This window comes from Myotis daubentonii, chromosome 8 (assembly GCF_963259705.1).
Source record: "Myotis daubentonii chromosome 8, mMyoDau2.1, whole genome shotgun sequence".
NCBI lineage: Eukaryota > Metazoa > Chordata > Mammalia > Chiroptera > Vespertilionidae > Myotis > Myotis daubentonii.
In genome coordinates this window covers 39,923,766-39,937,914 of record NC_081847.1, presented here as the reverse complement: position 1 = coordinate 39,937,914, position 14,149 = coordinate 39,923,766, and the positions used below count along the sequence as shown (strand labels likewise).

The 14,149-nt window shown below is 40.4% G+C and overlaps 1 protein-coding gene across 2 annotated transcripts; it reads right to left on the bottom strand.

Moving 5' to 3' along the window:
- Positions 1–787: 787 nt before the first annotated feature.
- On the bottom strand, positions 788–13,818 carry LOC132239620 (uncharacterized). 2 transcript variants are annotated; one of them, XM_059706131.1, is made up of 9 exons: positions 12,884–13,010; positions 12,102–12,314; positions 11,244–11,450; positions 7,976–8,206; positions 6,953–7,106; positions 5,185–5,294; positions 4,459–4,572; positions 3,072–3,218; positions 788–2,153 (listed from the first exon to the last, which is right to left on the bottom strand). In XM_059706131.1, exons 1-9 carry the CDS (start codon positions 12,941–12,943, stop codon positions 2,019–2,021), a joined length of 1,371 nt encoding a protein of 456 aa, XP_059562114.1. In that variant the 5' UTR covers positions 12,944–13,010; the 3' UTR covers positions 788–2,018. The 2 variants fall into 2 exon arrangements, with proteins under 2 accessions (XP_059562114.1, XP_059562113.1); XM_059706130.1 differs by lacking the exon at positions 12,884–13,010 and adding an exon at positions 13,613–13,818 and having other exon boundaries at positions 793–2,153.
- Between the last annotated feature and the right edge of the window lie 331 nt (positions 13,819–14,149).

Here is a 14,149-nt window from a genome sequence, read left to right as displayed (position 1 = left end):
TATTTCTTTTCCTAATCAGTTGGGTGATAAAAAGCACCCTTCTCAGAAAAGTATGAGAGAGTGTGAACAAAGAAGCTTTCATAACCATCTTCCACTACTTAGAAGCAATAAGGAACATTCAGGGTCAGGGGTTGTTTTCCTACCCTGGGGTTCCTCGATTTAAATTTAAATTGATTCATTCCATTCGATTATTCAAAGCTATTATTGAAAGACAGTTCTTTAAATATTTTTAAAAACATTTTATGTACAATTCATAAAATGTTTCAAATGAATCAAATGTGTGTATAAAATGGTGATGGCCCTAGCCTGTTTGGCTTCATGGCTAGAGTGTTGGCCTGCGGACCAAAGAGTCAGGTTCAATTCGGGTCAAGGGCACATACTGTGGTTGCAGGCACCTCCCCTACCTGGGCCCTGGCCAGGGTGCGTGCAGGAGGCAACCAATCAATGTGTTTCTCTCACATCGATGTTTCTGTCTATCTTTCCCCTCCCTTCCTCTCCCTCTAAAAGATCAATGGAAAAATATCCTCAGTTGAGGATTAACCAAAAATAAATAAAAAATAAAAAAAACAAAATGGTGAAGGAAGGTGAGTTCAATTTGTTCAGTTTTAAAAAAGATTTTTAGTCAAATGTCTGGTTTTTGCCTGAATGAGGAGCAGCAAATAATCAGTGTGATTGGCAATTCACTCTTCAGTCTATTGATTTGGTAATAAATAAAGTAGGTATACCAAAAAGCCTAAAAGCGCTTGATTTTTAATGGGTTGCCCTAAAGAAAAAAATGGTATAAAAAACAGAAATTGGCATTCCAAAAAGAGAAAAAGGATTGAAATTAGAACAGCCATGTGAAAGTTAACATATCTTCCCATAAAATACCAACAATATTCCAATTAAATTGTTTCCATTAGATTTTTATTTTTAAGATTTTTTAAAAGTACATAGTGAATTGGATTCCTAATCATATTTCAAGGATACATAGAGGAAATCCAATAATGCTTCAAATACATAAAACTGTAAGAACAGATTTCATTTAAAATTACAATGGCAAAAAATATATATAAAGATTCATAAAATCTTTATTAAATGATCACACAGTAACCTGATACAATACTTCCTGATACAAGAAAATAGAATATGAACTGGTTTATAATATATGAAGGAATTCTCAAAAAAAAATCTATAATAATAAAAGTGTAATGTGCTAATTAGACCACACATCCTTCCAGACGTCCTTCCAGATGAAGCTGGTGCTGCAAGGGAAGCCTGGGTCCCGGGAGCCGGAGGGAAGCCGGTGCCGGCAGCTGGGGGAAGGAGGCCTAGCCTTGCGTGGATTTCATGCATCGGGCCTCTAGTTTGTACATAAAAATCTGTCTCTGCATTTACCTCTTATGACTATTTCCCTCTATCTTACATCCTCCTTCCATACACCCATTGCCCTGTGCTATTCCCTGCACCTTCTGAAGCATGTTCCTCCTCCTAGATGGTAATCAAGTCCCTTTTTGGGGGGAGAGGGGATTAGGTATTTTTTACAGAAAAGTTTTCCGTGTTTTTTCCCATTGCTATTTATCCCCTCTATGCCCTCTTCCACCTCTGCCCACCGCCTCCCCTCTCCCCCCACCTCCCACCATCATCACACTGTTGTCCTTGCCCATGAGTGATGAATTAAAAAAAAAAAATACATGCATGGTACTAAGATTTACTGATGCGAATTAAAAGAATGGCTTTTCATTTGGAGTAATAAATTTGAAGTAAAAAAGAGAAAATAAACAACTATATACACATATACTAAAATCCATACAAAAATATAATGTAATCTATTGGAGGTGTCTTCTGTGGACCTACTAATCTGCACAGACAATACATGAACTGCCTGCAATCACTGTCAGCTAAGTGAGCCCATCGGGCTGCTTCGCACCCGCGTCCCCCCTTCCACTGTGTGAAGAGCTCCAGGTTCCTTAGGCAAGTCCTTCTTTAAAAACAATGATAACAAATGAGGAAGAACAGACATGAACTCAACAGCAAGCCTAAGGCAGGTTGATTGCCTGGTCCTCCTTGAATTTGGGGATCTTCTTAAACTCACTTTGTTTCTTGAAGAAAAGCTGGGCCAGGATGTGGTCTGCAGTGGCCTGGAAATAGTCGTCCATGTCAAGGGTTTGTAGCTGACAATGGAAAACAAAAGAAGCATCAGCACTGAGCTACTCGGGTTCCTACAGACACCTTACAGCCTCTAGACACACTTACAGAACGGCAGGTACTTGGCTGTGTGACTCCCCAGCTACGAATTCCTGCCAATGTTCACCTTGTGTGTGCCTGGTTGTCCCTTGCCATGGAGAGCTCACCTTTTCAACTCTGAGAACCAGGAAAGTCTGACTGGTGGCTACATGTGCGGGGGCAGCGGAAGCTTTCTCTAGGAGGGACTCCATCCTCCTGAGAGATAGTTCCCTTCAAGGAGGGAACAGGACTATCTGTCTTCCCGTCAGCAGGGACTAGTGGCAGAGCTTCTCAGAGCACCGTGCCCTGAGGCACAGGATGGAGGTGAATCTGTCCACCAAGTAAGTGGACCTCCTGCTCCATGGCCAGAGACTGGACGGATAAACTGGGCATGCTCAGTTTAGCTTACCCCTTTATGCTTGGGAGCTGCAACGCTTCAAAGAACATGCCCTGTTTCTCTATGCCATAAGGCGTTCAGGGCTTGTCTCAACTTGAAGAAGCCAATCCAGTTCCGGAAATTAATATTAGAAACCCACCTTCCCAAGATATTAGTCACATTCTCTAATATCTGCTTTATTAGAAAGAAAAATTACATCATGGATCTCTATATATGACTCTTTGGTCTTTTTTTCTTGGTTCAAACTTGGGAAATTAAGAGGGAAGGTGATATATTGAATCCCTTTATAACCAAACAAAAAGACTACTTGATTACCCTCTTTTCACATTGGCTCTGCCAATTTATTTATTTATGCCCTCATTCAACACACATTGACTGAGGGCCTCCTATGGTCCAGATGCGTTGTTTAGCAGAGTGTTCTGCCCATCCCCAGCACTTACTCATCTCTCTTAAGCGAGTTTATTCTCACCTGGTCTCTGGTGCTGAAGGCAAGAATGAAAAGCAAATCCTCATCGCATGCACTCTTGATGTAATGCTGGGTTCCAATGGGGAAAAATATCACATCGCCGACGTGAATATCAAACTCTGTGGTACCCTGAGTATTAATAATGCCCACCTAAGGAAGAAAAGAATATCTTGAAGTGAAGCAAATAAAAGCAAATATTCATTAAGGATAAGTATTAATAGTGAAAATCAGATGAATAAAAGCCTGTGACTTTAAAGAGACTTATTAGAAAGAGTAAACAGCAGAAGACAGAGACCATCCTTTGCATAAAATCTCCTATTTCCAAGAGGTAGTCCCACAGAAATCAAAAGATACTCTATTTAAGGAAATGTTCCTCAAAATGCCATTAGCAAGTTCAATACTGCAGAACAACATGCAAAAAGAGCCTCAATCACCATGTTCTAATTAAGGGTTATAAATTACCCTTATGTAATTACCTAATTAGGCAAAGGATTGAAATTTGAGTGTTTTACTCCCCTGCCTTCCTCTCTACTTGTTTGGGAAAATGCAGCCTTTAGGAGAGCAGCATCCTAACAGTCTTCCCTAAAAGAGGCAGAGACTAAGTGTGCACACAAATGCGTGCACACAAGCACACCAAAAAGAAAATGTTCTTGAAATATAATTTGTGAATGATTACAACGCCTTTTTCCAACTGATTAAAGCCTTCACCTCCAAAAACATACAGCAAAACTTCTGCTACGAATGACATAATAGATGAAGTGCAGTCTGGTTTGTCTTTCTGTCAGGCACAGGCTAGAAAAGGCCATTTTACCTGTGTATACCATGTAGGTTTCCCCAGGGAGCCCTATGAAAGTCCAGAACCAAATCACTATGGTAACAGGCGACTCAGTTTGGCTTTTACTAGGTAACCATATAATTGATCATCCAAATCAAGACTCTCTGAAGAGTGAAAAGGGGTGCTGTCAATAGTTTCACCTGGGTAAACTGGGACCTGCGGCCACTCTACCAGCATTTCACACTCCCCAGCCACCCTGACTCACATTATACTGAGAAGCAAAGAGTCACTTACATTCTCCAAAGGGCAGCACATTAAACCCTTGCATTACCTGAGAATGCAAAACTCTGAAACGTAAGCAGGTGTTTCAGACCATCCACCATGAGGGATAACTCTGTATCACTTCTGAAATGTTTGCAGCCTCTCTTCACGCTAAGATGGATGCTGTTCCCCAGAGCCTGCAGGGTATCCTCTAAAAACTGTGCCCAGAAAGGCATTAGCACCCAGCCCTTCGATGTTACCAAAAACTGAACCAAAACAAAGAAACACCTCCTATTTGCTCCTTTCTGCATTAAAAGGAAAGTTTTTTTAAAAAGCTGTTCACAGAAAAATTACCTTTGCACATCCACTTATCACGTATCCCATCTCATTGGCATTAAAATGGAAATGAGGCTGTCTCAATCCATTGTTGTAAATCCTGAGTGTACACAAAGTGAGGGCATTTTGATGCTTAAAAAAAAGAAAAATGAAATCCAGTTAGTTAGTCAACATCCTACTCAGCAACATAGCCATTACTTTAATTGTAATTAATATTTTAAAAATTAAAAAATAAAAAATTAAAAAAATAATTGTAATTAATATTTATGAAGCCCTCACTAAGACATGCAATTTTTTTATGTCCTTTACATTTATTATCTTACTTGTTCCTTATAACAGTTTTGTAAGGTTGGTAGTATTAGTCTCCCCATTTTATGAGTGATGAAATTAAAATCTAGGTTGGTTGAGTAGTTTACCGAGAGTCACACAGTGACAGATCTGAGAATTGAATCAGGAAATTTAAAACCATAGCTGCCCTATTGGTCATTATGCAATACAGCATTTAAAACAAACAAAAAGGCGATATTTCACAAGCACCCAGTCTTTTCTTTAATGTAACTATCAATGCCAAAAAATTAAGTTCCCAAATCCACATTGAGTCCTCAATTAATAGGGTACATTGATCAAATCAACCAATGTTTGACTACATCTTTCTTTTTCTTTTTGTCCAAAAGAATGCTGAATCCAATCTAAATATTTTATTTCATCCATGTTAATAATGATTAAAATATTTTTCTCAATTACCTGATTCAGGAATTTACTGAAAATTTTTTCATTATTGCTTAGTCCACTTTCATTTTTCCAATACTGTGCCAGCTGTATTATTCCTCCTGGAAATCGATACTCTTTTGAACCTGAGTCAGATGAGGTTTAAAAATAAAATATGATAAAATACTTCAAAATCATACTATAAAGGGCATAGCTCTTCTATAGTCACCAAAACGTATGCGGTGGGAACTGCTGACACCAGATCCTATGTGCCCCCAAGATATTGACCGGATGTGCTCAGGCACTATCCTGCCTCCCAAGCTCTCCTGAAATTCCTAACAAACAGTGGCCTCTTTAAGACAGACAGTTCAACTTAGGGGACCTGACTAGGAAACTTGAGAGTCATCCTAAGTACCAACCCTGCTCTTCAAGTCAGTCACCTACATCCTGTCAGCCCTACCTCTTTAAAGTCTCTTTGCTTCATAACAGTTCTCTCCCTCTCACAACTGTCAGAGTGCAGGCCAGCATCACCCCTATCTGAGGGACTGGAGAGTCCCTGACTCATCTCCCTGCCTCTCAGTGGCCCTTCCAATCCATTCTCCACAATCCAGCAGGATTGGCCATCACTTCAAATCACAAAACTAACACTAACTCAGAAAGATATCTGCACCCCTATGTTCACTGCAGCATTGTCTACAATAGCCAAGATATGAAAACAACCTAAGTGTCCACTGACTAATGAATGGATAGAGCAGATGTTGTACAGATATGCAATGGAACATTGTTCAGCCATAAAAAAAAATAATAAAAAACCTTGCCATTTGTGACTGGATAGACCTCAAGGGCATTATGCAAAGTAAAATAAATCAGAGAAGGACATATACCAACATGATCTCATTTAAATGTGAAATCTAGAAGAAAAAAAAAAAGCTCATAGGTCCAGAGAACAGATTGAATGGGTGAAGGAAGGCAAAGGTACAGACTTCCAGTTATAAAATGAATAAATCATGGGGATGTGATGCACAGCATGGCAACTACTGTATCGCATATTTGAAAGTTGCTTAACAGTTCTCACCACAAGGAAAAGAGTTCTGTATGATGGTGACAATATTAACTGACTTATTGTGATCATTTCACAATATACACAAATATCAAATCATTATGTTGTACACCTGAAACTCATATAATGTATATCAGCTATATCTCAAATAAATAAATAAATCTATAATAATAAAAAGCATAATATGCTAATTAGACCAGACATCCTTCCAGACGTCCTTCCTTCCAGACAAAGCCGCAGTGGGTGGGGGGCTGAGGCAGGGGCAGCAGAGGCCCTGCAGCCATGGCCGCAGCAGGCCTGTCCAGGGCCAATGCCCTTGCACGAATTTCTTGCATTGGACCTCTAGTAAATATATATATATTATTGTGTCACTCTTCTATTTAAAAAACCCTAATTGCTCTTCTTTTCCATCAAGATAAAGTATAAACTCGTTTGCAAAATAACCTACATAATTGGACCCCTCCTCTCTCATCAGCTTCTTCTCCTATAATCCCCTCCCACAGCCCTAACACACACCCTCACACTTTGAAATCTTTTGCCATGTTCTCTTTTGCTTCCAGGCCTTTTCTCACATTTCCTACTCTGTTGAAAAATGTTTGTTTGTTTTTTCAAACTTCTCTTGACTGTGACCCATTGTAAAAAAAAAAAAAAAAAAAAAAAAAATTACATCTCAGTCCAATACACCTATATCGTCACCTATATAAATATTTAAATAAGAAGGCTTCATAAAATAACGTACTATACCTTTAAGGTCATAAAAGTATCTCCACACAAGGCTGTCTGGAGACTGTACATAACTGGCATTCATCACCAGGTCTGCCAGGTTGGGAGGGAGGTTCACGCCCTGATCCTCCTTTTGCTTGTGGAATGACCTAATAAAATTGATTCCGCCTTCAGGCTGAAACACATAAGAAACCACATAAGATATCTGTGACACATCCTACAAATGTTAGCAGTAGAAGGGTAGGTAGCTGTGGGTAGGGTGGTATTGGCACCCTCTGGTTTCCAGTGGCCCAGTTAAAAGAGCTGACCTCAGTTAGCCTGATTTGTGATATTTATGAAAATCCTCCAAGTTTTCAATGTATTTTGATTTTAAATGTGTTGGTATTTTATAGTCAATAAAAACTCCTATGGGTTCCATGTTTACCAATAATCTCCCTAATAACTCATTTCTTCTCCCTATAATATGAGACCAGGACCTGCTGCAAAATAGACCTCAGGACTTTACTAGATAGATTTCTAAATTTTCCATGGAACCCCTTTCAATTGCCAGTCATGGGCCATCACCAATTCTCCTGATCACTCATTTGCAGTGTTAGCCTCCACATCTGACCCTCTGCACCCACTGTCATTTATGAGTAATCCCTCCAATGATAACATAAATATTTGAAGAGTCCCAAACCAGCTGTTCTTCAGGAAAATGGTGGGATCCTCTACATTAGATCAAGAAAACACAACATCATCTGTAGCAAACTTCTCCCTGTATTAGCTTATGGTGTTTCAGAGATGAAGATTATAGCAATTGTTATCAACTATATATAACCTTTCTACCAAATTTATCATAGTTTTCTACGGAAGTCCTTCACAAAAGTATAGACACTCAATTTCAACAAGTTTTATATCCTTAGTGGGAACACAAGGTATGTTTTTGAGTTCATTAGCCAACTGCTACACTGTTGATGGCTGCCCTAGACACACGAACACACATGCTCTCTTTGTGCCTGTGTAATGCGTGCCCACATCGTGGGGTGAGTTTTCAGTACAGACCTTAAGTGACCTGGAAGCAATGTCCTCGGGTGTAGAGAAAAAGACATCATCAACATCCAGTGTCTGAAGTTCATCATGTGTGGAAAAGAAGAGCAAGAAAAAGCAGTCTTCATTGCCCACGTTCTTTATCCAGTGAAGCGTGTTTTTAGGAAAGAAGATCACTTGGCCAGCTGTAACATTGTACGTGGTAATGACATGACCGTCATCAACCACCCCGATCCATGCTGTCCCCTGAAACATACACAGAGAAGCACATCCAGCACCACCTTAGAGCGATTCTCAACCTTTTTCCATTACCTCCTTCCTAAGGTAACATTTTAAGGCTCTTTCTAATCACCAGCTAATGAAATTTTAATATTACAGATATACTATAGATCCATACACTATATACGCCTACTGCTTATGTGCTATACATATATTATACTTTAATACATAAAAAGAGTCAGTACTTTTGCCCCCCAAAACCAGTTTATACCCCCTTGGGGGCAATATTGCCCCCATTGAGAATACATGCTTTTGAGTTTAAAAAGACTGCAGGCACATGTGTGCTCATATGCAATTACATAGACATGCATGTTTGTGTAGATGAATACAGTTGTGTATGTATTTTCCAGTTAAGAAAAAGTCTGCATACAATTTTTATAATAATAATATTAATAATACTAGCACTTAGTGCTTTTACTGTGTTCAGTTCAGGTAGTCTTCTTAATATTTTACTTGATTTAACTCAAGTTCCTTACATCAACCCTGTGAAGCAATTTCTATTATTACCACCACTTTACAGATGAGAAAACTAAGTCCAGAGGGAATATATCGTTTTCCCGAGGTTACTCAGCTAGTCGATGGCAAAGCTGGGATTTGGACCTAAGCAGTCAGCTCTAACGTCTACAGGTTTTTTCTTAATTGTGGCAAGAACACCTAAAATGAGATCTACCCTCTTGATAAATGTTTAAGTGTACAATACAGTCTTATTAATTATAGATACAATGTCATGTAACAGTTCTCTAAAACTTAACTATCTAGTCAAATTACCCAGTTAAAAATTATTTAATCAAATTATCTAGAAAGAGAGTAAAATGGTGGTTGCCAGGGACTGAGGGAAAGCCTATATGTTTAATCCCCACCGTACTTTGATTCTGCTCATATAGAATTGTATCCTGTCTCTCATTCTCTCCTCTGTTCCTTAGTATTATTCTGTGACGTAGGTAGCGAAGGTACCATTGTTTCTGTTTTACCAGAGACTCATGGTCATATAGTGGAGCATCCACCAGGGCGAATGAAAAGGACGTCTTGGTTCTCTCTGTTCAGACATGTAAACAGTGGGTATTAAAGATGCAGGGGAAAGGTGAACCTCTAAAGCGCTCTCTCCACGTCCACATGCAGCCAACAGCAAAAATATGCATCTATTCCTATTGGGGCATCAGCTGCTCCAGACAGAGCAGAGACAGCACGGTGGCCAACGGGACACCCGCTAGTCACCTCACTGCCCCGCTTCTCTCAGGAACACTCACTCCGAGGCTCTCCTGAAGGTACTCCGAAGCGAAAGCAATCTCCCTGGGCGAGTGTGCAGAGGAGGGGTGTCCTTCATGCCCTGTTGCTTGCTTCCTTACCCTGATCATGAGAGTGAGTGACCCTAGATTTCCTGGGATCTAGAGAATATTCTGGCCCACATTATTTTTCTAGTTGAATTATTTCATATGTTTTCACTAAGATTGACATATAACATTATATAAGTGTCAGGTGTATAACATAAAGAGTCAATGATTGTATATACTGTGAAATGATCACCATAGTAAGTCTGGTTAGCATCCATCACCACACAAAGTTATAATTTTTTATAAGTTTGAGAACTTACAATGTTGAGAACTTTTAAGATCTACTCTCTTAGTAACTTTCAAATAAACAATACGGTACTGTTAACTATAATCTCCATGCTGTATATTACATCCCCCTGATCTACTTTATAACTGGAAGTCCGTACCTTTTGATCACCTTCTAGCCCACATTTAGAAGCTCAGACCATAAACTCTGCTGAGCTGAGTCCCAAGCCTTTGATCTGTGGTACATTCTCCAGACTAATTCCTTGGCTTGGACTTTGTTTTTTAGGGGCCCCCCTCCAGGAAAGCTCACTTAACTGCCTTTCTTTCTGCCTACCACTCTGCCAATACTCAGCCAAAAAGTCCTTTGAAGATTATCCTCTTTTACATATTTTACACACGTGGAAAAGACAAGGAGTCAAAAAATATGGACTTTGTCCCAGTCTCGCCAACAACGACAGCTACAGTTTATCTTTCTGAGCCTCTATTCTTAAATGAGAAATAAAAAAGGATTCAGTCTTAGGTAGGTGAAACTCTAATCTCTCTTCCTGTTGTAAACTATAAAATTGAATGAATTGTCAAAAATAAAAGAGGAGTTTTATTAACAGCAACAGAAACATGTCACATAAAACTGGCTGACCTATTAATAAGGTTATTAGGGTAAGGCCAAATTCTGTAAGTTCTAGGGGGGGGCTTTAGTCACTATTGGGTCCCCAGTGTCTGAAATATAGAAATATTTGAAATTCAAATAAGCACACTCATTTCACCTCCAACTCTTTCTATTTCACTTGACTTCCAGAAAATTCCAAAAGTTCTGAACCACAATTGGTCCCTGATCTTAGGGACTCCCGGCTGAACATCTGCAAACTGGTTTGTCATCCAGTGCTGCTTTTTCTCTTAGAGCAAAGCTGCCCTCTCTTTGATCATTAGATCTGAGCCACCAATTTTAACTTTGGCTCACAGGATGGAACAGTGATCTTATTTTAAGAACAGTGTCTGAAAAAATGATTTCATACTGAAGAAAGAAGTTCAAAGCAATGCCAAAAATAATTCAAACAGCCAGGCTGGTGTGGCTCAATGGTTGAGCATCAATCCATGCACCAAGAGGTTGCAGGTTCCATTCCCAGTCAGGGCAAATCCCCGGGTTGCTGGTTCAATCCCCAGCAGGGGGAGTGCAGGAGGCAGCCAATCAATGTTGATGTTTCTCTCTCATCAATGTTTCTATCCCTCTCCCTCTCCCTTCCTCTCTCTAAAATCCATTTTAAAAAGGAATAATTAAAACAAACAGGTTGATGCTTCAAGGCATTGCTAACAAATCTAACTGAATACTTAGCCAAAGCCTGGATGTTGTCTATCACTTAAGCAGCTTTTGAAACAACTAAAATAATAACCTGAGGATACAACATACCAGCATAAATACTGAAGTACCGAATGGGGCAAACTGGTTATACCTGTGCGAGATAGCCATGCTCATTTGCATTAAAGTGCCAGTGAGGGGCACGGAGGCCATTGCTTTTTATTCTCAGGGTCCCCAGCGTCATCTGTGACCTCTGGCTGTTCAAGCTGCTGCCAAAGGCCTCTTCTTCGATGCTGAGATAGTCTTTGACGTTGTTCCTGTACCGGGCCCACTGGATGGCACCACCAGAGAACTCAAACACCTGAAAAGTCATAAACAGGAAAGGCAGTGCAGATGAAGGGAGTAATGGAATTCCAAAAGGGAAAAGGAAGGATAGGCCTGCAAGACGTCAGGAATGACCATATGGTACAGGCTGTGTTCTCTGTCTAGTCCCTGTTAGACATAGAAAGAACACCTATCGCCCAGCTGGTGTTGTTCAGTGGTTAAGCATCCACCCATGAACCAAGAGGTCACAGTTTGATTCCCAGTCAGGACACATGCCAGGTTTTTGGGCTCGATCCCCAATGGGGGGCATACAGGAGGCAGCCAATCAATGGTCCTCACTCATCATTGATGTTTCCATCTCTTTCTCCCTCTCCCTTCCTCTCTCTGGAATAAAATAAAAGAATACCTATCTTGACAAGAGAAAAGAGGGCTTTCTATTTGTCTATCTGCAATTCTCCTCTCCAGCCAGACAGAGGACTACCTATCTATTAAAGAAAAGTTCTGCCTGGAGCCAATATCAACTCACCTTTCCCTCTTCCCTATCTCTCCCCTCCCTTCATGCAGAGAGAACACACCTGATTCCTTCCCATGAAGACAGAGCAAAGCTTAGTAAAAACACAATGGAGACTTTGTTTTGAAATAGCCATTGAGAGTAGATGATGCTTTTCCTAATGTGTGTCATTCATACCTTGGATTTAGGTAAATGATTAAGAAACTGGAACTTGGGGTCAACAGCTTTTTGCAGTGTTGGAATTGTTGTTTGTGGTTTGGGTTCCGAATGGGGCTGAGAGTTGTTGATATACACCAAGGAGAGGATCAGGACTCCCACTGCTGTGGTAACGGTGCAGGCCAAGAGACACACCAGGAAAACACTCATCAGTGACCACTGCTTCTTCTTTTCCTAGGAGAGATTAGCAAATTAGGGGAAATGAAGCCATCATTCTCTACTTGTGATGCATTAAAATACTGCCTCCTGATCTGGAGGGTAACATGCTAAGTTACATAAGTCTGTCAGAGAAAGACAAGTATCACATGGTCTCACTCATATGTGGAATCTAAGTAACAAAATAAACTAATGAACAGAGTGGGTCCAGAGACATGGGAGCATGGAACAGAGTGCGGAATCTCAGAAGAAAGGCGAGGGAAGGTGGGTGGGTGGGAGGTAATCAACCAAAGACCTTGTATGCATATATGCATGGTCCATGGATCCAGACAATGGAACAGTGAGGGCCTGGGGCAGGGGGATGGGAGTGGGCTGGAGGGGGTCAGTAGCGGGAAGAAGGGGACATATGTAATACTTTTAACAATAAAGAATTATTTTTTTAAAAATATTGCCTCCTTTCTCATTTACCAGTTTCTTCACCTAAAAATTAAATAGGTTATAAAGAGTATTTTCCAAGAACTCTTTCATTCCAGAACATACATCTACATTTACATGTACAGGTACATGCATAGGAATAAGTAGCTTACCTGTAAAGAACTGGCCTGCAGGTCTCCGTTTCTCTCCCTCCTTTGTTTAAACAGCTTCATGGAACTCCCCTCCCTACAGGAGCAACTAACCCATCCACCAAGTCTGAGCACAGTATTTCCATGTATTTCTATGTTACTATTTCCTGGTTTCACGTCACAAATATGTGCTGAAAACAATAGTATCACTTTTGTGACTTACCATGCACATTACTGAAAGCTGCCAAGAGAAAACGCATCCTAATCTTTGGACCAATTTGCCCTTGTTTCTCTGACCAATAAAATGATGCTCATAAGCACCGATGCCAAGGTGTCTTGTTCCACTGCCCTCTGAGTTCCTGACCTTTCTCTCGGAGCAGGCCTATCTCTGATCACTAATAACTCTACCACAAATGTCCTTAGTACTTTAGCCTTCTTAAATGGCATATGTGGTACAGCAGAATCATTTATCAACATATTCCATTTAACATTGCATAAGGGTATTATATGGGACAATAAATAACTCACTAGTACTATGGGCAACGATTCATAGAGAGTTGGGCCATGAGAGAGCTGAAGGTGGTGTGAGTTCAGAGATTGTGAGTAAGAAGGCCAGTCGGGAAGTACTGAGAGCAGGCGATGTTGCCTTGGCAAGGAAGGTCGCTGAGGAAAGCTGGTTGAGGAGATTCTTTCCTGAGCTCTGCAGGAAGGTTTGGAGGAGAACTCATCTCAAGATGGAAGCCCCCAACTCACCATTCTGGGGCTGGCGCTCATCTTCCCCACATAGGAAACAGTTGGTGTGGTGCCTTCATGCATGTCAAATGCTGCGTTGTCCATTGGCTGATGGGAGCAAGCAATTCACCAAAAAAGAAAGAGAGAGAAATGTCGCTTCAGCACACAGGGAGACCCCTGAGGTCTCTGAGAGGAGCAGATGATGATGCTTAAGCAAGGCAGTGCTTATATAGAGCGGAAAGTTAAGGAAATGAAATAAGGAAGCTGCCTCTTAAACTATAATCTTGGTTTAAAAAAAAAAACACCTAGAAATAATTGCCAAATTAGAGGCCAATAAAATACTCTCTATGGTCCCCAACTCTGCCCGTTGATGACGCATACAGAGGTAATAATAGCAACACACTAACATTTATTTCCTTATCTCCCTGTGTGCCAGGCAGCGTGCTAAATGCTTTACATACATTATGTAACTTCATTATTACAGTGATCCTAGCAGGTGCTAACATCATTCCCATGTTGTAGGTTAGGAAATAGAGGCATGTAGAGGTATGGCAACTG

Coding starts and splice junctions, on each gene's coding strand:
- LOC132239620 (XM_059706130.1), bottom strand. CDS start 13,696: ATGGACAACGCAGCATTTGACATGCATGAAGGCACCACACCAACTGTT. Junction 11,451..12,101: donor ATCATTTACCTAAATCCAAG/GTATGAATGACA, acceptor ATGACTTTTCAG/GTGTTTGAGTTCTCTGGTGG. Junction 2,154..3,071: donor CCTTCAGCACCAGAGACCAG/GTGAGAATAAAC, acceptor TTCCATTGTCAG/CTACAAACCCTTGACATGGA.